Raw genomic sequence first — 25,473 nt, 5'->3', positions numbered from 1 at the left:
GACCAGCACTCACTTATCCTCCCGACCCTCAACACAGCATTTCCCCCATAACTTACTGAAGCACTTTTAATACTCTATAATAAGCCAGCCTCCTCCAACTAATGTAGGAGGTTTCTTGTCTTTTTTATCCTTGTGTTCCTAGACCCAGCATCTAGAAGGCATCATTTAGGAAATCTTTATTATAGGGCATCTGGGTGGCTCAGTCAATTAAGTGTCCTACTTCAGCTCAGGTCACATTTCGCGGCTTGTCAGTTTGCCCTGCTGTCAGCTCAGAGCCTGGCTGGGATTCACTGTCTCCCTTGCTCTCTGCCTCTACCCTACTGGTGTTCTATCTGAAAAATGAACAAACATTAAAAGAAAGAAAGGGTGAGAGAAACAAAGGAAGAAAGAAAAGAGAGAGAAGGGAGGGAGGGAGAGAGGGAGGGAGGCTTATTGAATGGCTGGGGCTATTGAAACCTAACATTAAATACCAAGTTTTTCGCAATGTCAGTATCATATAATTCCAGTTCATGAGATAAATAAATCTTCCCCCTAGAATCTGTTGAATACAAATCTCCCCTCTCCTTACTTCAAAGTGAAACCTGGACTTTCCCTCTATGAATCCCACCCCTCACCTGCAATTCTGTCAAGCAGAAGCCTCTCCTTCCATCCATCTCCCGGAGAAAGTCTGGGAGGTAGAACAATTCACCCTGCATGTTCAGTGTGGCTCTGCAACCCTTTCCTTGAACGCCAAGTGGCTCTAAATTCCCAGAACAGCTATTACAAAGCTCGCCCCCTTCTTGGTACTTCAAAAGATCTCACCTTCAACACATTTCCTCTGGATCTATTTTTCTCTTCCTAGCCTTACCTGGTCATCTTTAAGTGCCGGCACTAGTGTGCTCCTAGCTTTTCCTCTCAACTAATTATATGCAGATCCTCACATTATATCCACCTTTGATTTATTCAATTAAAAAAATTTTTTTTTCTTTAAATTTATTTTCGAGAGAGACAAAGACAGAGCATGAGCAGGGGAGGGACAGAGAGAGGGAGGAAGATACAGAATCCGAAGCAGGCTACGGGCCCTGATCTGTCTGCACTAAGCCCGACATGGGGCCGAACCCATGAACCGTGAGATCATGACGCAAGTCGTAGTCAGACACTTAACTGACTGAGCCACCCATGCGTCCCAATTTCTACCCTTTAATAAATGAATCTCCTCCTTGACCTCCTCTTTCTCATTTCCTTTGAGACTAACCTTCTTGAAGGGCAGATCACCCTCATCACTTCTACTTCCTCAGCTTCCATGCCATTCTCAGCCCCTTCAGACTGGCTGACACTCTGCACAAATTGTTCTCTTGAAGATTCTCATGACCGCACATTTGACGGACAACTCCAAAGGTCTCTTCTCATTCTCCTTCAAGTATCATGATGGACTATTAGCTTCTACTTGATTTTTCCTCCTGTTTTATTTGATCTTTCATGGACTGGTTTCTCTTTCTGTTCTTGCCCCTTAAACACAAGACATTCCTTAAGGTCCCACTGTGACTACCATCTTTCCTCATGCTATGTGATGGCCCATTCACCTTCTCTGACTGAGCGCCATGCTATGCGGGAGGCTCCCACTGCTGTGCCTCCCAGCCCTGCCTGCACATGCCTAGAGCCAGGCCTACGTCCGTCTGAGCTACGCTGTCCCCCCAGCTCTGGGGTCCTACGGGTGCGCTGGCCCAACACACCTCAGGCCTGATCTTCCTCAGAGAACCTGCTCACCTCCCCGCTAATTGTTCCTATCCGTCAGCAGGAAGGCTCCTCTAGCATAGGCGCCAGGCCTGAGCCGTCTTCAGCTCTCCATATCTAGGCTCCTAGGACCACGATCCCGACTGCCCTTGCACCTCTCCTCCTTTCCACTCCCACCGCTGTTTCCGGTTCTATCACTTCTTTTAGCAACAGCAGCAAGTGTTTTTCTCCTTCCTTTTCTACCAATCACAGTGGGGTAGACTCACATGCAGGCCATGGTCCCCAGCCCTGCCCTCATATTTCTAGAACCTTCCCAGATCATTCCGCTCTTGTACTCTGGACCAACTGTACTGATAAGATGTTGCCTTAGAGGAAACACTGTCTGGACATCCTCTCTGCCCTAGCTTATACCTAACATTTCACCTTTATATTATCCCATGTGAGTTAGAAAGGTAAATCTGAATTAAGGAAACATATATATGTGTATGCATATATGAACACACATATTTTCATATTATATACATACACATACATGCAAGAGTGCATAAGTATCTTCTCGTAGATACAAATAGCAATCTATTACTCAAATAGTTTTTTCACAGCATCCAGTCTGGACGTTGGGTTTTACAAACTAATTTAAGTTAAATACCCGCCCCATTCCCCTCCCCAGCCAACTCTTACATTGAAGTCTTAACCTGCCATGTGGGATATTGGGAAAGGACCTTTAAAGAGGTGATTAAAGGTAAATGAGGTATAGGTGTGGGGCTCTAACCCTTATATAGGACTGGTGTCCTCCTAAGGAGAGAAAGAGACCCCAGTTAGTACCTGCACATAGAGAAAAGGCCCTGTGAGGACACTGAGAAGGCAGCTGTAAGCCAAAGAGACAGAGACCTCAGACAAAACCAGCCTGCTGGCACCTCAACAGTAGACTTCAGGCTGTGGAACCACAAGAGGATAAATTTTTGTTACATCTGCACTATCTTGTTAGGCAACCCTAGCTGACTCACACATAGCCTAAGGCCAAAAGAATTGGCACTTCTGTGAAGCAAAATAGGTAAGTAGGGTACAGTTGTGTAAGATACTTATGAAAGAAATACAAAGTAGGAATGATTTAGATTGGATATGAGTGTTGTGACTGAGAGGTGCCTGGGTGGCTCACTAGGTTTAAGCGTCCAACTCGTGATTTAGTTCAGGTCATGATCTCGTAGTTTGTGACATCGAGCCCCACATTGGGCTCTGCACTGACAGTGCAAAGCCTGCTTGGGATTCTCTCTTCTTTCTCTTTGCCCCTCCCCCACTCACTTGCGCTCGCTCTCAAAATAAATAAACTTTAAAAAGAACATGACTGAATGGGGCTGTTGATACTGGGTGCAGGCAATGATCTGAAGAAAATACACACAGTGGAGAGGCACATGTGAGAGGAGATTCAAATGATGCTTACACAAGTTTGGGATCCTAAGGGACTATAACCTTTTCCACACTCGGTTTCGAGGAAGAGTAAAGGTAAAATGGCTTCATGGTAAAATTAGGTTTGGAAACAGAGGGCAGAGTAAGAATACTTTGCTTTGTTGCAAAATTTCTGGGAGCCTTTTATGAGCTCTACAAAGCACCACGAGGGGGATAGGGCTTTATGTGATGACAACCCTTCATCTGTGTGACACCAGGGGGGGATGCTTCTTTCTAGGGTCCTGTTTTCAGAGGCACTGAATCAAAGGAAACTTGGCTACTTTCAGGGACATACCCCTAATGGTGTCAGTCAACACCTGGGTCAGTGCGAGGGCACAGTTATAGAGGCCTGATATAGAAGGAACCACAAAGTAGTGATACGTGTGTGCCCTTGGATCCAGTTAACTGTGTGATCTTAAGCAAGTTCTTCAGCCTCTAGTCAGAGTTCACAATGTCCTCATCTATGAAACAATGAAAATAACAATGAGTACTTATCTCCATGGGTCTTATTTTGCAAAATTATATGGCAATAACAGCTTTCTCAAGTACTCCCCATACATTATCTGTCCTATAGGTTACAGGCCTGCCAGAAAGTGGCCTTCCACACTCTTGATGATGTAAGAGGGATGAGAGTAAAGGAACACCTTAAATATTAACCACTGGTTTTCAATTCCGCTCATGCAAGTCATGATCTTCGACAGGTCAGAGGCTGGGGCAATGGAAGTAAATCCATCTGGTCTCTGCCACATGTCGTGCCAACACAGCACACTTCTGGGCAAAACCGCAGGTGTGTGTTTGCCCCCTCCCTGCCCTGCTCCTTTTGAGGTCTGTTGAGACCAACTCAGCCTGTCCTGCACAGGGAGCTCAGGTATTCAGAGCGCAAGAGCCTGACTGCCAAATAAAGACGACAACAGAAAACGCCAAAGAGCTTTATTTTCACGTCACTGTCCTAGTTCCTTTGAGATGTTGCTAACAACCTGACAATGTGTCTCTATAATCCTTCATTCCTGTGCTGTTCAACGTATCAACAGTCACAAATATATCACCTTGAGGAGGAAATAAGTAGCTTTTCTCTAAATTCCAGGCACGGCAGGAAGGTGGCCAATTCCCTGGTCCCTCTCTTCCTCCCCCTCCCCCTTCTATCAGGGTCTCCCTCCCAAAGGAAAGGATCCAGGTGGACCAGTACCCTCATCCCTGTGTCCCTCCATCCTCATCCCTGGGTCCCTCCAGGGGAACAAAGAAATACAATTCCAGTTTCCGATTTCTCCAGTGGAGGGCCTGAAAACCTACCAAGGTTTCAAAAACAAAACCCAAGGCTTGCAAAGCAATGTGGAGGCACAGCTGTTCTCTGTACACTATCATTTTCACTGTCCCTCTGGGAGGTTTCTCCCTTTACCACTGTCATGAGCGTTCTCATCTTTCACAATGAAGAATTCGATAGGAAGAATGAACCAAAACTAGAGAAGAGAAAAAATCTAACCCTGTAGGATGCGCCTTAGACAGAACACCAGAGGGATGGACAGCAGGGGTACTGAAATCCCCCTCCCCACCCTGCCCTCCACTTCCTGTGCCCAGTCCCCAATACGCCCCCTTTCATGGCACAAGGGAATCACAGCCCCTGCAGGGCAAACTGCTGGGAAGAAGGGGCCTGAGAGCCGGAGGAGAGCTGGCCCTGCTCTTGCTCATCAGGTGGCAGCCTGGGCTGGCACTGCGGGCACCACCAGGTGAGCCTCTGGAAGCCACCGGGAGGCCCAAAGGCTTCTTTCATAACCTGGTGCCCAGCAGGGCACTGTTCCTTCTGGTAGACCAGCGTGTGCTGCTGTCTGCCCTGGAACTTGCCCCGAAGCCAGTCTGCACTGAACTCCACCACATGATCCACCAGGGCCTCCAGACGCGGAGGGCTGAGGAGGGAACCCAGAGAAAGGGGATGGATCCCAGCTCTGTACAAGGCTTCGTTCTTAATGATGTTCCCTGGGAGGAGGCAGGGAGAGGACAAGGGAAGGAAAAAGAACATATCCATGAGGAGCCCGGGTCCGCGAAGTCAGCAGAGTGAACTGAAGCTGGTTGGAAGGCAGCAGGGGGGCTCCCCCCCGAAGACCTAGAGCCAGCTCTACCACGGACCGGGGGCTCCTGGGCAAGTCACATAGCCTGAGTCAACTTCCTGTCTGCCAAGTGGGTTTGCTAATACTTACCTTTAAGGCTGTGAAGATGAAATGAAATAAACTTAGGCATGGTCCAAGTTACAGCAAAGAGGTTATCGAAACAGACTATGGAACCTGACTATCTGCTTTTGAATCCCTGCTCAACCACAGATCCTAGCTATGTAAGCCTGGAAAGTTCCTTAACTTCTATAAGCTTCAGTTTCCTCATCTCTAAAATGGGGCTTGGCTACCTGGCTTTTGTGAGCAGTAAATGAGAATTCTCTGTCTCTCTGTCTCTCTTCCTCACACACACACACACACACACACACACACAAATGCTGAGCACTGTCGCTGGTACACAGACAGTCCTCAATAAATACTAGCTGTTATTAAAATGTTATTAAAATGTCAAGCATAATGCCTTAAGTAGAAAGTGTTTAAGAGGTATTCTTTCATTATTTTTCTACTGCTGCCACATTCTCTGAAGTCAGCCTCGAGCCCTCCTTCCAGAATCAGTTAACTGATTCTCTTCAAAATGTTCCAACAGCACACTTTCTTTAACCTCTCCTAGGCATTTGCCACCATCTATCTTAAGTTGCAGTGACCTGAGTTCGTGCTCGCTGGGCCCTTAATATCCTCCTTACGGAGGGAAGCTGAGCTTGGTGGAAGGCAAGTGTTCAGCACCTGTGGATGGAATGATTCACTGCAAACTGGATTCATGGCCCAGCTGCACGCTCATCCACAATGTATCCTTTGCTTTAGTTGCTTCATCCCAATAAAGAGAAAACTAATAAGTAACTATCCTACAGAGAAACAGTAAGAATGAAAGCACCTATCTCACATGTTAGTCACTTGAAAAAATGCTGGCTGATATTACTGTTGCTAGTAGTAATAGTAGAGCCATTAGCTCCCACTATAAATATCGCAGAGAATATTTTTAGAGGTCTCTTTATTCCTCAGGGCGCAGGGACGCCCACAGTCTTACACTGAAGATGCAAGGCTGCCATCTGGGGAGACCCTGGGCCTCCTCCCTGCTCACAAGGTGAGCTGCGGCCTCGGCAGGCAACACCAGACCTCGCATCTGAGGTGATTTTGTCATCACCCGCTCACTCAATTGCCTCAGCCAATCATAGGTGCACTTACTCTTCTGCTGAAGTAGGAAGAACAGTAAGTTCTTCTAGTTCAGCCAGTTAGCTGTTTAGTTGCAACAGTGCTCAGCTCTCCCCACCTCAGAATGCTCACAGTCTCATTGCCCATGACCCTTGCACAGAGAGAGGGAGCCCGCTTGTTCGATCATGCCTGACTCGTGTGCTTTGGCCAGCAGGAAGCTCCATCTGCCCCAGGGAGGCCCCGTCAGCAAATGCGCTGCTCACTGCTCTCCCTCGGCAGACTGACAGCTTTCAGTCCCCAGCAGACACGAATCAGGTGATCTAGTACCTCCCGCATGCCAGGCAGCGGAGCATTCCAGAGGAAAGAACACAGGATCCTGTCCCTTAGGAAGTTATGCTGGAATGTGGCCACTGGCTGACAGCCAGGACAGAAGTTAGAAACTGCCTAATCTTATTCCCTCCGTATAAAAAAGAGGGAAGTGAAGCTGAAAGGGTTGAATGATGGCCTCAAGAACAGCAGTACTGGCACGCTTGGGATGGGTCTCCCCCCTTTCCCATCAGTCATACCTAAACCCGAGAAGTATCTTTGATCCAGCAGTGTATAGCAGACAGGCTGCTCCCGGCTCAGAGCTTCCAAGGCTTGTCCTCGATGGAACTTTTCAGACAAGATGTCAGAGGTGGGTCTGACCACTGGGGAAGGGCTCCAAGCCATTTGACAATTATAAAATGCCAGGAAGCCGCCACCGCCAAAGTATAGGACCAACCTGAGAAGAAAGAAAAGATCATATATACATTGTGCATACATCATACATACGTTTCAGGGCACACATACATACAGCTGCCCCTCGAGAGTCAGGCCAGACGTCCATAGTGCTCCCACTCCACACTCAGGGAAGCTAAGACCCCCCCAAAGACAAAAGGGATGGCTCTGCCAGAATCATAAAAGTCTCAGGGCTAAATGCAGTGATTAAAAGAAAAGATCAGTCTCGCTCCACTTCTCTGATCACAGCACATGTTCACTGAAGACAATGTGAAACACACAGAAAAGTCTTAACACCCAGCAGGTGTGGCTACCTGCACAAAACAGAGTTTGTTAGGACAGAGAAATGAATGCTAAAGAGGCACCACTCCCAGTTCAGGCAAGATTAACTGAGAAATCCATGCCCACACGTACTCCCAGGGGCTTCCTGAATTCCAAGGACAGAGGAGACACTTTATGAACTTTGATAAAGAAATAATAGGTTACTTTGTAAGGGCAGATAATCAGACAGCAACTGGACTCCATATCTGAAAGGGGATATCCACGTACCTGACCTAGATGGTACCTTATGTGGAAGTAGAAGGACAACTTCAGAGGAAGAGGACCCAGAGACACATATACCATAGCATCTGAGGTTAATGACTCAAGGAAAATGACGTGTCTGATGGAAATGAGATCAGCAGGGACTTCAAGCCAAGGGGAGATAGGGTCACAAGAGGCAGCACTGGGTTACATAATATTTACTGTGAGATCTAAGCAGACTGTACAGTAGCACACTGCAGAACTGTAGTGTGTTACATATATTATATATGTAATATATGTAATATGTTATAGTATATAATTATACACACATACATAAAATATATATATTATACATACATAAAATTCATATATACACACACACATATATAACATTTATATATATTATACACACATATATACATATATATATATAAAATTCAGCTAAGTGTGAGCACTTCTGAAGGGCCACGAGAATGTGCATTCTCAGTGATCAGCAAGGACTCCTCTGGGAATCTTCACTAAGGAAATAATCCTGAAAATGGACAGAGATTTACACCCCAAGATATTCCTCTCCCAGTGCACTAGTCAAGCCATACAACGTCCTTCCGAGCCATCCCACCCTCAAGAGCCCTGCTTCTGGGAATGTTCTTCCTTTTTTCTAAGCTGCCCCAGTAGGTTTCCTCCCCTCTCTGAGCACAGACCACAGCCTGCGGTCTAGTACGGGTAGACAGAGAAAGGTCTTCTCTCTCGTAGGGAGTGCGCAGCCCAAGAACAGGGAGGACAGCCACGGGAGCAAGCCCATGGAGCCCCGCCCGAGCCTGCACGAGGGACTGTTAAATACTGCAGACCTGCAGAGCCACAGGCCCCGGCCTGCTCAACCACGCCATTACCTTGGAATGGGGTCCCTCCAGTCACCCCTCTTGTTCGCTTTCTTCGCTCTGGAGAACTCGTTCACCCAAATGCTGCCAAATAAACCAAAGCTGACCTGCAGCCACCTCCCAGCACCTTCTGTAGGAGGGCCTCCCCGCAAGCACTCCAACCCGTAGTCTCCACTGGGAGCGACACGTTCCAGGGACACGGAGAGGACCGGTTAGAGACTTCCTGGCTGCTGGGCCCCAAGGCCTGCTTTTGGTCCTCAGCCTCTTCCTTCTTCTCTCCTTCCTGCAGAGGCTCTGGCACTGACTTGTTGCCAAGGGACCCAAGTTCTTCATCTGGATCAAATCTAAGGAATAATTTCTTTCCATGGACCTAGAAAATAACAAACATGATCTAGTAAGACTTTGCTATGGGGTTGTTTGTGCTCTCCTAAAATTTATATGTTGAAACTTAACCCAAAGTTGATGGTATCTGGAGGTGAGGCCTCTGGGAGGTAATTAGGTCATGAGGGTGAGGTCTTAATGAATGGGATTAGTGTCCTTACACGAGACCCCAGAGAGCTCCCGTGCCCCTTCCACCAGGTGAGGACAGCAAGAAGATGATGGTCTATGATCCAGGAAGCAGGATCTCACCAGACACCCAACTTGCCAGGCTGTCTGATCTTAGATTTCCAGCCTCTGGAACTGTGAAAGATAAATTTTTGTGGTTGATAAGTCCCCTCATCTGTGGTATTCTGCTATAGTAGTCTGAATGCACTGGGACAGCCTTAAAAGCCCAGAAAAGGGAGACGAGAAGAGGGGTATGCAGATCTCTCTGAATGCAAATTTATCCCTTTTTGCCCCTTCCATGAAGCTCTCCCAAGTTGAGTGTTTGTACTGGTCTTTTGATCCGTCATTAGCAATGACACAGATCCACGCTAGACAGTAGGACAACCCTACAATTCCCAAGGGGAAATGCTCCCAATGTTTTCAAGGATTGACTAAGAAAAAAATGTAAGCTGTCATTCTTGTATTTAAGTAATACCTTTTCTTTGTTAGAAATAACCAGCGCGCACGCGCATGCGCACCACAAATTGACAGCCGCTAGAGTACTGTATTTTATACACTGTAAATACACAATGTCTTTTACACATTGTAAAATCCGGTACCTCTCAACTCACTGAAATTGGATTTAGAAGAAACAACCACAAGAGAATTCACAATAAAAAACTGTAATCAATAAAAATTAAGTATCAATCAACAAAAAGTGATCACTGAATCAAATCATAAAATGTAATAAGGAAAAAATTCACCTCATCCCAGTGAAAATGATTTCAGTAAAAGAGGAGAAAAGGAAATGTGTGTACAAGAATGTTCCAGCTGCTTCATATTCTACTTTCATCTTGCTAGCCCGAGTATATAATACACATGTCCAGATTCCAGATGAACTAATCCTGCCTGGCTTGAAATTCAGGCAAAACCAAAATATCTGGATCAATAATGCAATCATCTATGGTACTTTTTCAGCCACCAAAAGTACATACTTGGAGATCACACACTTCCAATATCATCTCCAATTTGTCAACGAGGATAAACATGATTACTGTAGCAGTTCTTCAAAATCCTCTCTCTAAAAGAGGGCATTACCTTTCTAAATAATTCCAGAATAACTCATCTGTAAATGTGAGCACAGCAGTTCACTGCCACGTATCAGAAATGGCTTAACTGAGCTACATAAAAAAACTGGAGCAAGAATTAGGTGGGCAAAACAGAGTTTGCTCCAGAAAATACCCTCTTGATGAGAATTCACCAGTGTTGGTTTAATGCTGATGAAAATATCTGTCAAAGGCCCCTCGGGGTCAAAACATTCATCAGGTCAAAAATGCCTACATTGAGACATCATTGGCAATTTCTACTGTCCCTCTTTTAAATTCCTGTGAAATTGTTGTTATTTCAATTAGTTGACCACTAATTGAGCTTATACAATGTGCCAGGCAGTACCCTGGCTCTGAGGGCACACAGATGAGAAAGTCTCCACTCTCCCTTTGGAAACTCATTATTTCAAAAGGAAATTCTTGACACAGGCTACAACATGGATGAACCTTGAAAATATTATGCTCGGTCAGTAAAAGCAGTCACAGAAGAACACATGTTGTACGAGTCCTTATACGTGAAATGTTAAAAAAAAAAAAAAAGGAGGGGGGCAAATCTATAGAAACAGAAAATAGATTACTGGTTGTTTAGGGCTGGGGATGGAAGGCAGGGGTGAAATGGGGAGTGACTACTAACAGGCACAGGGTTTCTTTCTGGGGAGATGAAAATGTTCTAAAATTGATTCTGGTGATGGTTGTACACCTATGAAGACACTAAACACCACCAAACTGCACGTTTTAAATGAATTGTATGTTATGTGAATTATATCTCAGTAAAGCTGTTATATATTTTTTAAAAATTGGAGGATTGGTTAAAAGTCTAATTATGTAGTGGGGTTGGATTAGATCTACCACCCCACCCAAAAAGGATGGAATAGAAACATTAACAGCCCTGTGAGGACTCAATACCTATCCCCCAGGCACTCTTTCTCAGGCAGCTCCCGTGCTTTGTAAAACTAGAGGGAAAAGCAAAGCAGAAGACATGGAGCCTGGTGTAGGGAGACTGCTGACTGCCTCCCCATCTGGCTCTCTCCTCTTCCCGACTGACAAACCTGTTGAATTATGGGGACCTCAATATTCTCAGCTAAAAAGTTGTCTTCCAGACTCCCTTAGAGATGGGCAGCCAGTGATCTATATGCTGGAGTGGTCAAACGTGGTTTCTGGAAAAGCTCTTTAGATCAGGTGAACCATGGGGCACCTGGGTGGCTCAGTCAGTTGTCTGACTCTTGGTTTCAGCTCAGGTCATGATCTCCCAGTTCGTGGGCTCAAGCCCTCAGTCAGGGGCTGCACTGTCAGTGAGGAGCCTGCTTAGGATTCTCTCTCCTCTCTCTGCTCCTCCCCCACTCTCTCTCTCTCTCTCAAAATAAATAATAAAACAGGTGAACCAGCAGCTTCCAGGTCCCTTCTGCCCTATCCCCCTTCCTTCCTCTTTCTTTCTGCCTAGAATGTAATGGCTGGAATCCCAGCAGTCCTGTTATCATCATGAGGATGAGGGTTATACCCCAGGGAGGGGAGAGCAGAGAACCCATGCCTAATGACCTCGTGTTGTCCCCATACCATCCTGGACTGCCTCTAGACTTCCCATTATGTCAAGGTTGGGGGGGATAAGCTGTTCTTCTGAATCTGTTATGAGTAATCAAACACAATTCCAGACATAGAACCTGGAGAACTGACAAGGAAAGACAGGGAAGGGACATGCCAGAAAAGCAGGTGGCACATAGTGAAGCCAATATTCCCTGCTTCACCAGCCCACTGTTCTCATTCTGTCTCCATTTCCCTGTCTGTAGCTGCTTCACAAACCTGAAATGCCCTTTCTTTTCCTTTTGGTCCATCGAAATCCTCCATCCTTCAGGGTCCAACTCAAATCCCACCTCCTTCATGAAGTCTTTTACTCCAGGCCACAGGACCTCTTCTCTGTTGAGGCCCTCGAATGGGCCTTAATCATATGCTCCCCTCTTTCCCACTCACCATTACCTAACAGTTCCCCTGTTGTAGATCCAGGTCTTACTTTCCAAATTCAACTCTCAGATCGTAGGAGGGAGAGGTGCCGAGAAGGAAGTGCAGTGATGAGAACTTACACTCACATGCCAGGCTGTTTCCCAAGGCCATGTCCCACACGGTCCTCAGGCTCCCACAACACCCGATTTCTGCCTTGGTTTCCTAGGAAGCCGGCTCCCAGTTCTGTCTCCAGGCTCCCTTTCCACACATTCTTCAGTCCACTCAGCCATTCCGTAAGTATTTTCTGAGAGCCACCTCTGTGGCAGGCACGGGCTAAGAGCTAGTGATCCGAAGATGAAAGGATATAATCCTGCCCCTGCAAACCTTGCAGTATAGCAGCTAGTCAGAGTGCAAAGGCTCCCCTGGGAGGAGCACAGACCTGGAAGTCAGGGCACCGGGGCTGCAGGTAGCTGTGTCAACTTGGGTTGAGAGTTCTACCTCTTTGAGCCCCCATTTCCAAATGTTGAAAATATAAGTGAAGGTCTACAAGCCCTCTTCCAGTTCTAACCAAGAATGGTTTTACAACCCACGGGCTGCATGTGCAGGGAAAGGTGGAAAAAAGAGAATTAGCATTAGGATCACCTATCTGTGCCAGGCGTAAACTCGGTTTAATACAGTTTTAACTGGTAAGTGATTTATCCCCCTTTTCCAACTGCAGAAACTAGACCTAAGAGATTAAGTAATTTGCTTAGGAGCACACAGCTAAACACCAGACATAATTTATTTTTTCTATCGACAATTGCCATATATGTGCCTCTAAGAGCAGGCACTCAGCTTAGTGCTAGGCATACAATACTGATGAGGGCACAGGCTCTGCCCTCTTTACCTGTCTCCTCAAGGCAACAAGCAAAACAAATTCAATAGGAGGATCCCCCCCTTTGGGGGGGAGCTGGAAGCAGCCTTACAGCAGGCAGGCCAGGCTTCTCAGAGGATGTGACGCCAAGGCTGAATCCTGAGGATGAGGAATTACCATGGTCACATGAAGGGACAGGAATGAGGGCAGATTTGGGGAGGAAAGGAAGACCTGCCTGAGCGGGGGAGCGGCCTGTCAAAACCCTGAGCAAGAAGGATTGTAGAGTGTTCCAGATAGTTCAATAAGACTGGAAGAGCAATTTAGGGCAGGGTACAAGGCAGGCCTAGAGGAGGAGCCACAAGTCAGACCACAGGAGCCCTGGGAGCTCCTTGAGGCAATTCTGACCTTTGCTCAGGACAAGGATGAGCCAACCTGAATCTAGATCAGAAAGCTAAGCTCTTGCCTTCCACCCTTGCTAGTTCCCAGCCAAAGGCGCACATCAGAGTCAACTGGGTGATCAGAATCATCGTTCCGGACTCTCTGAATCGGCATCCCCAGTTCATGCGTGCACAGTACGCTTTTTATAATTCCACAGGCCACTGTGATGCCCACTTCTGGCTGAGAACCATCAGACTGAGAGGAGGGGCTGTGTGGGGTCCTAGGGTGGCTGTCTTGGGCTCAAGGAAGCAACGGCATGGAAAGTCTGCAGATAAATTCTAAGGGAAGTACCGGACAGGCTGATGGAGCCAGCCCATTTATGTGAAGTATCAAACATGCCCAGATGAACTCACCTGGTTGTCTTGGAGCCACAGGGACTGAAAGCTGGCAGGGTTTAGCTTCTTACTGCTGCCCCCTGTCTTGACCACCTGCTGCCCCACAAAGGGGGAGACCAAGTGGTGGAACTTCCTCACAGACGGTCCTTCCGGCATCCCTGCAGGTAGAAGTGGGAAAAAGAAGCCCCTGACTTAGCTAGCTTTTCTCCAGCATTATTGATGGGGGCCAAGTTCCCAGCAGCTGTTTTTTGCCACCAGTTTGGGAGAGTGGCTGACAAGGGGGAGGTCAGATCAAAGAGAAGGACCAGCTGCCCAGGGTATGGGCCAGTTTCCCAGTAATGGTTTCCTTCTCAGGCCCCTCTCACCTTTCTTCATGCAGCAAACTTGTTACAGACCAACAGCACGCTAGGCATCCGGTCATGGGAGCCTCCATTTTGCACCTGCGGCAGCCTGAATGGGAGCTACTGGCCCTAGGTATTTTTTGCCTGCCCTGGGGGCCTCAACCTCCTCTCCACGCTTTCTCTGTCCTCCCCCTTCCAGAAAAGGAATCATTCCAGCCCACTGCTACTGATTTCTCTCCCCATTTTTAGGGGAGAAATGGTGATGGAGAAGACTTATAAGGGACACACGGACAAAGATGTGGATCTGGTCTTCCCAGAACCACCCCACTAGTAGGGGCTCTGTGTATGTGATGACAAACAATGCAGAGCTCAGAACCATGACAAGTGCAGACAAGGGGTCATGTTAGTTCTGAGCAGGGAGAGGCCACATGCAGCTTAACTACAGATAATTACTCCCAGTAACTGAAAACAGATGGGTTGTTTTAACCCTGATCCATGGTTATCTGTGACCCCAATCTCTCCGTGCCCCAAACCACCCAAGTTTACTGAGTTTTATGTATACACATTCAGATGTTTGAGTCTGAGTGCTCAGGACCCTTGCTTCTAACAGCTAGGAGTCCCTCCCCACCTCCATTTAACTAGGGCAGGCTACTTAACCGTCCCTTTCCTCACCTGCACAAGACTAAGTTATGACAAAGCCCAAAGAACTAAGTAGGTACTTGGCCTGGTGGTAGCTATCCTATTTCAGCAATTTTTTTAATTTTTTTAATTTTTATTTTTTTTGAGAAACAGAGAGAGACAGCACGAGGAGGGGAGGGTCAGAGAGAGAGACACACAGAATCCAAAGCAGGTTCCAGGCTCTGAGCTGTCAGCAAAGAGCCTGATGCGGGCCTCGAACCCACGAGCCGTGAGATCATGACCTGAGCCGAAGTTGGAAGTTTAACCGACTGAGCCACCCAGGCACCCCTATTTCAGCAATTCTAAAAAAAAAAAAAGAAAATTTCCCAAGAGGTGGATGCCTCTTATTACAGCCATGCTTTCTCATAGTTTAATTAGCAGCACTTTTAACAATGTGTATTTTAAATTTGATGGTCCTTTAGATTCGCTAAAAAATAATGCTACTTCCCTTAATCAGACCTTGAAGATACTGGAGAGGCTTTACTGACAAAAAGCTCTGGATTGCAAGGAGACCTGCCAGACTGCGGCAGATCTTACCCTCAACCAGCTCTCTGTACCTAGGTCATCTCCAACGGAGGAACCTTCTGGAAAAGCGTACATCTGAAATACACTTAACGTTTGAAATTTCTTGACACAGGGGCTTATTTCTTTTAGGTATATTTATGGAGATGTACAACTGGGCAGCAAGTTGCCTCTGCCATCTATGGAAGGGGAAAGGACAAGGATTTGAGGGGACATCTTGCCTACTCTCAAGCTCTCTCCTCCGAGGGGCCACCCCCCCGCCCGCCGGACCACCCCCCAAACCCCGGCAGTGAGGCTGATGAATGGCTTCCTAGCGGACCACACTGAAAGTGGCGTCCTCTCTTCTTGAGACAAACCACTCACTCCTCGAGGGAGGCTCTAAAATGGCTGCTATTCCCAAGTCTCTCGGGGTGAGGCGGGGAGATGGGTGGGCGCACAAACAGGCCTGAAGGGCACGGGGGAAGCTCTCAGGGGCAAATGCCCGGACGCACAACGGTAAACCAACCAACCAAAAAATTGGGCCGCGGGTGCGGGTTCCTTAAGGGATGCTTCTAAAACTGTCGGTCACTGCGTGTTCGAGCCGGTAGCTGGTGACGACTCCGCGCAGGCCGCGGGGGCTCCGCGCACCGCTGCGTTGGGAGCCTGCACCGCCCCCAGTCAGCTCCCCTCTCCCCGCAGGCGCGGGCCTAGGCGGGAGGCGGCCGGCTGAACTCACCGACTCCGGGCCCGTACGCCCTCGGCCCGCCGCCTCGGGCGCAGGAGGAGAAAACTGGGCGGCCGGCGTGCACCCGGCTCTGCCTCCGGAACGGTCCCGGGAGTGGGTAGCGGGTCCGGATCCCGAAGCAGAGAGGGGCGGGGTAGCTCCAGGCTCCGCCTCCAGGGGGGCAGGGCTCCGGTGGTCCGTCAGGGCGTGGCGTGGAGCGGGACTCCGCCCCCGAGAGTTAGGGGGCGAGCGCTGGGGGAGGGGCGCTGCTCCTTCTGAGGGAGCGCGCGAGGCTCCTCCCCTGAGGGGGTGGCCGCGTAGGGCTCAGAGTGACCGAGATCCAGCACCTGGTGGAGACGAAGCAAACGGCCTTTTGAGTACGTTTATTGTCTTACGAAGACAGGCATTTATAGAGAAAACTTAAATTCCTGAATAGAAGAACTTTAAATGGTTCAGACAAAACCTTTTTTGAGTTGATTTCGCACGGCGTCCAAGCTTAGGTCATTTTGGAAAGGAAACAAGTCAAGAAAGTCTCATGAAATTTTTAAAGGTTGGGATCTTTCACTTTATTATTTGAATATTATTTAAGCTTGCCATAAGCAAATTTTGCTTTAAAAGTAATATTTAAATTTTTATTTCAGAGAGTAATAAAGATAAAATGGTAGATTATTTAAAAACAAATATGTTGCGTTGTTAGTTCTCCAAAGAGGATGGGGAGTCAGCGCTTTCCAAGAAGACAGTAGGGAAATTTGGGGAAGTGCCAGAGCAGGTGTTCTGGAAACTGTCCAGGATAGCAGGCACCATAGACCCTGGCAGAGAGGATCCTGAAGGGGATTTGGCCAGCACAGGAGACAGGCCAGTCCCTTACCAGACTGTGTCTTGCTGATTGAGAGGCAGCAGAACAGGTGGCCTTCTACTAAAGGGGATGGGGCAGGAAGTGAGGAGAGGAAGGCTAGGGTGGGTGTGGGATACTGAAGTTCCTCGGCATGGAGGGACCCTGGAGAGAGAGGGGATGAGGTTTGCAGGCGCTGAATTTCCAGGTGGGAAACTGGGATCCCCTGAGAACTTTCTGGTCTCCCTCTTGCTATATCTGGTCTCTTCCGGAGAACAGCATCACCCTCAGGATACCCTTGCTGTAGCTTCTGGATTCTCTAAATCCCCATTCTCTCCACTCTGGCTGACCTGGGAAGGAAGGCAGAGCCCCAATCATTGCCTTAGTTCTTGGAATAAATGCCTGGTGCCTAAGAAAGCTCTGCTGAGGCCAAAGTCCTATAGAGTTAAGGAACCAAGAGTACCTGGGTGGCTTAGCCCATTGAGCATCTGACTTTGTATCAGGTCATGATTTCACAGTTCTTAAGTTTGAGCCCCACACTGGGCTCACTGCTGTCCGTGCAGAGCCTGCCTCTGATCCTCTGTCCCTCTCTCTCTGCCCCTCTGCCACTTGTGCGCTCTCAAAAATAAATAAACATTTAAAAAATGTTTCACAATTTGACTCTATCATTTATAGGAGCTATTTGTTGAGCACATACTATTATGTGAGATTCTACTGAAAGCTCTTTACATTATATTGCCTTGTTATTAGCTATGGAAAGACAAGCAAGTCACAATATCTCTGAATCTATTCATGTTTTAAGTGAGAGATATATGGCTTTATTATGGAAATATTATAAAGCAGGGTTTCTCAAACTTTAATATGCCTATGAATCACCTGGGAATCTTGTTTAAATGAATAATCTGACTCCGGTTTCCAGAAGGGCCCAAGACTTTGCTTTTCTAACAAGCTCCCAGGTGAAACTGCTGCTGCTGGTCCAGGGACCACACCTAGGGCAGCAAGGCCTTAGAATGCAGTGCTTGCCAGTTGGTAGGCACTCAATAATAAATATTCTTTGAATGAATGATTAAATGAGATATTAGAAGCAAAACACTCATAAACTGTAAAGTGCTGTACAAGGGTATGTAACCATCATTCTAAGACAGTAAGGCTGGGAAAGGACAAACTCCTAGAAGGGCAGCTCTGTAGAATAGCAGCAAAGAACACTATTTCTGCAACAGACTGCCTGGGTCCAGATCTCACCACTCCATGGGCAGAGCTTGGGCAAGTAGTTTACCTTTCTGTACCTTAGTTTCTTCATCTATAGAATGAAATGAAATGCCTGCCTTGAGTGGGATTTATTGAGTGATTCCCCCAAATCTCTGAGCACTGGGCCTGGCTCCATATGTTTAGTTATTATTATTTGTCTCCTGGATTGAGGGCAACCCCAAAGCTCACAGGAGCCTGGGCCTCAGCACCTAGCTCTCTAAGGGCCATGGAGCCAATTCCTCCCTCTAACAGCATTAAAGTTACAGTGCACATGAAACACAGCCACCTCAAAGATAGCAAGAAAGGACGTGAAGGAGAAAAGCAGAAAGATCTAGTGAGGAATCAGCTTGTCAGTGAAATAGCCTAGGGATTCTGAATCACCCTGAGAAGGTTTCGTTTGTTTCTAGAGGCATATTCCCCTGTGACCTTCAGTGAGTTACTTAAAATCCATGGATGGTATCCATGTTCAAAACAGGATTGTGAGGATATAGATGTCTTTTATGTGGATATATAAAGCTACTAGCAGCGTCTGATGTGCAAAAGTGCCCAATAAGCAGTAGGTACTTTTTTTAGTAGAATTTCTGGGCTGATCTCAGATTGCTTGAAAATCTGGTGACCACAAAAGAGTAGGAGGACGCTGGTGCCCCCACATGGTGAGTGCATTAACTGCAAGGATGGTACTTTGATGCCAAGCTCAGAGCCTTCCTTGAGGGTAGGTGCTAAGTGTGGCTCTTCCTCAGGTCAGCTCCATGGCTTTGGGCAAGTTCCCTCAACAATGGTGGGAGACAAGATGGTTTCGACCAGATGATCTCTGAGACCCCTTATGATCTGTAAATGCATCAGGCATGGTCTCCCAGTCTAGCTATTTATCCTTTTTTCCTAGCAGGGTTCAGTTTTCTTTCTGTTGGACTTTCCCAGGCCAGCTATCGGAAACCTTAGCAATGTTAACTTCCCCCAAATCCTTCGCAGCCTGTGTCCTGTAAGCCCATTGTATTGCCACAGACTGTAGACCAAACCATCCCGTAAGGATGACCTACCAGGAATTCCTCATCCCTGTCCTGGTGCAAACTGCTGGATTTTTGGCTGCAGGACCTCCTGGGAATCTAGAGCAGCACCAGGGCCCCTGACAGCTGCCCCGGGATTGTTCGATTGCTTGACTTCATAGCTAAATAAGAAGGTTTACTCTAAGCCAATGTGTCCCACCAAGGGCCAGGACACCCTAGACAAAGCTGACCTGGTTGGCTGGACAAACAGCCTTGCAGCAATGGATCAAACGAGAGCCTGAGAGCAGGAGTTCTTAACCTGGGGTGAATGGAGAAGTCTCCAGAGTTCATAAAGCCCCTAAAATGGTGAATAGCGTGTAAAATCGAGGGTATGGGTACCTTTCTGGGAAAGTGGACTTGGCTTCTATTGTATTTTCAGAGGGGTCTTTGATCCCAAAAGTAAGAAACCCACTGCCCCAAATTGCAGAAGTGACTTACTTAGGATGTTCCAAGTAAGTAATGTTCTGCTGGAAGGCTCAGAGATGGGCTCCAGTTCCATAACCTGCAGTCCCTCTCAAACCCCGTCAGTGCAGCTGCCTAGTGAGGGGAGACACCAACGTTGTTTGATGGATTTAAGGAAACACCAGGAATAGCGCACAGCATGCTTTCCTCTACAGTGTGGCAGCCATAGAAAACCTGAAAAGCTTTCCCATTTCCCTTGCTTTGTTTGCTGGGAGTAGCTTTCAGAGTCTATATAGAACATTCCTCAATACCTCTTCATTTGATGAAAAGTTCCTATCCTCTAAAGGGACAGTGAGAAAGGACTGGTGACAACATTTGGTCAGGTGATGTAATTCTATTTGGGGCCCCACACTGAATGTGGCTAAGAACCAATGAGCAAGAAGCCTGGTTCTCTTAGGTTGACATGAGCAGATTCTAGAGAGTGTCTAAAGGGAGTTACAACACATATTGTTGCAATAGCTGTGACATTAGAATAAGTAAATTCCAAGGTGGCTACTTTGTGAGACTATACTTACTTGGTGTATAGCTTCTGAAACATTTTTTAAAGTTCATTACTTAGATCACAAAAAAGGTATAGTTTTCCATTTGAAGAACATCAGTCTGGAATCTCTAGACTCCAGGCGCTGAGGTTTCATTTGTGCTGACAAGAGTATGTGCGCCTCCGATGTGTGCCTTTGGCTAGGAACTAGCAAGGGTGGAAGGCAAGAGCACAGCTTTCGTTTTTGTTTTTTTTAAATGTTTTTATTTATTTTTGAGAGAAAGAGACAGTGTGAGCAGGGGAGGGTCAGAGGGAGAGGGAGACACAGAATCTGAAGACAGGCTCCAGGCTCTGAGCTAGCTGTCAGCACAGAGTCTGACACGGAGCTTGAACCCACAAACTGTGAGACCATGATTGAGGCAAAGTCGGACTCTTAACAAACTGAGCCACCCAGGTGCCCAAATTTTCATTTTTTACTCTTTCTGGTGGACTCCCTCCCCCAAGTTGTGGGATCGAGCTCCACGTGGGGCTCTGGGGTGGCAATGAGGAGCCTGCTTGGGATTCTCTCTCTCTCTCTCTCTCTCTCTCTCTGCCCCTCCCCCTGCTCACCTGTGTACTCTCAGAATAAATAAACTTAAAAAAATAATTCCATTTTTTAGTGGACTCCCTCCTTTCTTGAGGAAGCAGAAGCATGGAAGCATGGATGGAGATGGATACAGAATCCATTCCAGGAGTGTGTATATGATGGTGGCCCCTTCTACAGGCCCTGGGGCCCAGAGATTCACCCAGTAGGAACCCACAAGTAATTTTTAAATTGTCAAAAAGCCCCAAGGTAACCATCTTTCTAACTGCCACACCAAGAATTTAAAGCAAACTAAAAATCTGCCTTGAGTGGGAAATCATTTCAGTGTATCAACTATCTGGTACTTGGTAGCAGAGATTAGCAGTGGTTTTTATTCTTTTTAAAATTGAGGTGTAATTTACACATGGTTGTGTTTTTGATCTCTGACAAATGAGGAAAAGCCTAAATGATTATGTCAATAAAACAATTTCAAGGCATGAGAATTAGGGCAGGGGTGGGGTTGGGTGGGGTAGAGGGGACTTGGGCTGTGGTAAGGCTGGCAGCCATATTGAGGAAATCTGTGAGGTGAGCTGCACCATGAAGCTACCGTCAAGCATGTCAGAGAGAGGGGGGTAGAAAACAGGTGGACTTCCTAAAAGTGTTTCCAACCCACATCACTACAGCAGTGCTGGGGGATGCCTGGAATGATACAGCAACATCTATAGGATGAAAAGCATATGAAATGGCATTACCTATTTGTTCCGCAGAGAGTCCTGCTCCTCGACCTGTTTAGGATTGTTATGTCAGTCTTACTACATCTGTCCCCCATCCCAACTCAAACATCTCAGTAATCAAGAACCCTAGGAATAACAGAGATTTTCAATTTCTATTTCCTTGAGTTCTAAAGGAAAAGAACAAGGGAGGGATGGTGAATCTAAATGTTTCCACATCTCTAAGGGCAATCCATTTCATCTGAGCAAATCCATCTTAAAGAAGAGGCAGCACAAGAGACTAGTCGTTGTAAGAGGGGTCTACTAGTATTATCTACCAGTACTATTTACTAGTACCCAGCTGCTTCTGAATTAATCCCTCACAATCAGAAACTCACTGCTTAGAAACCTGCCACTGCTCAGTGATTAGAGTAGCAGGTGCATCTGTTTAAAACCTTCTTCTAAACCCAGGGGTGGAGGAAGTCCCATCTTTGTTTCTCAGGAAAACCAGGGCCACCACAGCTGTATGAGAGAAGACCATCACCAGAGAGCAGGAGAGGATGGAGTGTGTGTGATGGGAGTTATGTGCAGGGGAAGGGGGGTGTCTCATTTCTCGCCCTTCACTCAGGAGCAAAAGCTCCCTGCTCGCATCCATCCAAAGACCTCCCCAGCTGGAGCCTGCAATCACTTCTACAGCCTGGGCCCAGGAGCTCTGGGTGCCTCGCAGGCTTCTGCTGATCCCTCTGTTCTCAGCAACCCACAGCACAGCTCTCCATCACCTCTCTAAATCTCCCAGGCGTCAGCCAGAAGAGTGAACAAGCAACACACAGACCAAAAAAAACCCAACTTTGAAAAACTAGGTTTGTTTTAATGTCGTCTTCGCTTGGATTATTTAGTTCTCGCTGTTGTGCCACAGCCCCTGGAGGGGAGAGGAGAATCACACTGGGGCCAGGACGATACAGAACAGCAGCACTCCCCAGGAGGCCGAGGGACAGAAATGAAAGCAAGTGCCCAGGGGCCGGGAGACCTGGAGGAGAGGATTCTCCCTCCCAGGCTAAACCCAGAAGCTCTGGGTCCTTGGTTATGGGATGATATAAACTTGTGTTGTTATGACACGGCATTTTGGTGTTCTAGCTTCAAGCAAGGCAAAGATACCATCTGAAGAGTAGCCTCCAGTGTCAGAAAATGATTAAAAAGCCAAAACCAAACAAAACAAACAAACAAAACCCCCCAAAACCCCAGTCACTTCCACTCCAAAAGCAGCTTTCCAAATGGCTCTCTCATGCAGTCAGTATTCAAGTATGTCAAGTTCTGGGGGCTCAAGGGTAGGAGGCTCATCCAAATAACCCCTACCCCAGCTCCATTAGGTGCATGTTCAGTGAATATAAGTGTATTCTTACTATTGTCAACTCAAGCCAAGCATCAGCACAGATAAATGTGCTGCAAGTTTTCCCCTAAAGGCATCCAAAAGTCAAATATTAAGGGGGTGCCTGAATGGCTCAATTCTTGATGTCGGCTCAAGTCATGAGCTCATGGTCATGAGATTGAGCTCCATGCTCTGTGCTGAGCATGGAGCTTGCTTGAGATTCTCTCTTTCCCTTTCTGCCCCTGCTCATATTCTGCCTCAAAAAAATTTTTAAGTCAAATAGTAAGGATTAATGGTCTCCATTCATTTCAACTGTGCTTCAAAAGGTTTTATCATAAGGGCACTGGGTGGCTCAGTTGATTAAACATTCAACTCTTGATTTCGGCTCTGGTTGTGATCCCAGGGTCATGGGATCGAGCCCCATGTTGCGGTCTGAGCCGGCAGTGTGGAGCCTGCTTGGGATTCTCTCTCTCACTTCCTCTCTCTCTCTGCCCATTCCCCACTCACATGCACACACTCTCAAAATTACCTTAAAAATAATAACATAAAAAATAATTAAAAATTACAAAATAGTTTTGTCTTGGCAAGAGGTGAGATTCAGGGAATGTGAAGGATTTTGTAACCTGGACACACATGCGTTGTCTGCTTCACTCACCACATCAGGCCAGACATTTATTCTAATGACAGCATCGTTGCTAGTGGCCCCTGTCCCCCAGTCCTTCCACACCAGCACTTCCTGACCCTCTGGGAACTGCATCCTTTAGAATATCCTGATTGGTAGTAACCTGACCTCCTCTGAGAATGGATTTGATTTGGGGAAGTAACCAAGTCCAGTGAGTAAGAAGACTGAATCTAGTTTGATTATACCAACTAGGGTGGAGCCCAAGTTATGACTACACAGGGATGAGGTTGCTCTGGTGTTGTATACAATTTTGTTCTGAAAGCCCTAGAAATGGCTCCTTTCATTGGGCAACAAGTGTTGGGCCATAGGAACTTTAATTAACAGTTGGCCTAACTCTCTCCTGGGAAACCAAAGCCTAGAGGTTACCTGTCAAGGTTGCAAACTAGTCAGTAGCAGGGCCGGGATGAGTGTTCTTTTCACTAGCCACCATCACATACAAAGGAAGTCTTGGCCAACTGCCATAAATGACTGAAGGGAGAAAACGATTTTATGTGCCTGTGAGCAGATCAGTGAAGGGGCCTCCGTGGCTCAAAACTGCCTGGCAAAGGGCAGCATCGAACCTCCCAGTAATGACTTCTGAGGGAGGAGAAGGAAAAGAGGAGTACAGATAAATTTATTAGTTAAATACTGATTTTACAGCCATTTCACCTTAAGACAATGTTAACAGGTTGTGGGTTAGGGAAGGTATAGGAGGGTGGCCTTCATGGAAGAAAGCAATGTAATGATGATTAAAACAGAATCTTGGTTTAAAAATATTCTCTGCTACAGCCAGTAGGACTCTGGGGTTGGGAACTGGGTATTTGGAGGGAAGATGTGGTAAGGCCGCAGTCAGCTACAGTTCTGTTGACGACGAGGACCAGGAAGGAGAAGTCTCTGTGAGCTCCAGCATCTCGGGCAACATGGAGAGGAGAAGGCCGATTCCAGGACAGTACAAGAGCCGGAGACGCCCTCGAGGCCCGCCCTCAGTGTCTTCTCTTACCTGCTGTCGTCTTTCTGTTAAGTTTGTGTTGGTTTGCTTTGAATTTATGTTGCAAGATCCCTAGCTTTTTGCCTCCTGGATGAAAGGTGTCTTCTGGGGGAAGGATGTAGGTAGGTGAGGGGGCTCCACACCCCTTGGATGAACTTGGCCTGCTGTCTGAACAAGAGGCACGTCTCTGCAGAACAAGAGTGTCATCCACGAGATCCAACCACAAGAATCCAAAGAAACCCCCGGTGTCTGCCAGACACGCTCTCCTGAAGGACCTCAAGTCTTAGGTGAGTGTTTGTCAATCTCGCTTTAGCAGCAGAAACTATTTGTACTTACTTGGGACCCGCCTGTGTGTGATGGGGTAGATGCAGGATACGGGGGCAGACGCAGGTAGGGTGCTTTATGGCGAAACTGCCAAGCTCTTGTTTTGCGGAGGGAGAGACATGTTCAAGCCGAAGGCAGAGCTGAATCACTCAGCAGTGGAAGGGATTTTTATTTTCAGAGGGCTTGGGGGTGAGAAGGAGCAGAGGCTTGAGCCTTGGGTCAGGGAAAAGAACTTGGGGGAGGCAAAGTTGCCAACTTGCGATTTTGCCAAAGCCACACCTTGCAGTGGTGAGGCGGCCCCTCCTCCATCTCCCCGCGAAGCATTCAGTAACACGGGCACCACACCCAGCGTTTCAGGAGCCAAGACTCAGGATTGAGGAATGCAGCGGTGTGCCAAACCTGAAGGAGGAGTGCTGGACAAGGGCAGCAGCTGCCCGGAGGGGCTTCGCATCTAAATTCAGGCTGGACCAGGGGTCCCGGCGCTCTGTCCCCTCCATCCACCCTCAGAGCCCCATGCTAGGAACACCATGGGAAAGCCGCCATCATAGGAAAGGCAGGGGGGAGATATATCTCATCTCTTGTCGAGGAGGGGAGGTGGAAAACAGGAAAGAAGTCTCTTACTCCACAGAAGGGACTTAAATGTGCTCGTAGTGAAGGGCGGGTTCTTCCAGATCAGAGTCTGGGCTCTTTCCAGTCGCCTAACCTTGAAAAGGCATCCGATAAAATCCAACACCCACTTCCCCTAAACCAAATTGTCAACTTCAAGTTTCTTCCCAGTTGTTCTTCTGGAGTTA

General features: G+C 47.3%; 1 protein-coding gene across 1 annotated transcript; it reads right to left on the bottom strand.

Moving 5' to 3' along the window:
* Nucleotides 1-4,072: 4,072 nt before the first annotated feature.
* On the bottom strand, nt 4,073-16,141 carry NEIL2 (nei like DNA glycosylase 2). Its single transcript, XM_029947079.1, is given in 6 exon segments — nt 4,073-5,130; nt 6,977-7,173; nt 8,582-8,769; nt 8,772-8,939; nt 13,780-13,919; nt 16,018-16,141. Coding segments are annotated over 5 exon segments (1,053 nt in total). The 5' UTR covers nt 13,918-13,919; nt 16,018-16,141; the 3' UTR covers nt 4,073-4,768.
* Nucleotides 16,142-25,473: the final 9,332 nt, after the last annotated feature.

This window comes from Suricata suricatta, chromosome 1 (genome assembly GCF_006229205.1).
Source record: "Suricata suricatta isolate VVHF042 chromosome 1, meerkat_22Aug2017_6uvM2_HiC, whole genome shotgun sequence".
NCBI lineage: Eukaryota > Metazoa > Chordata > Mammalia > Carnivora > Herpestidae > Suricata > Suricata suricatta.
Note: the sequence above shows the minus strand (reverse complement) of the source record. Positions and strands in the feature narration are given on the sequence as shown.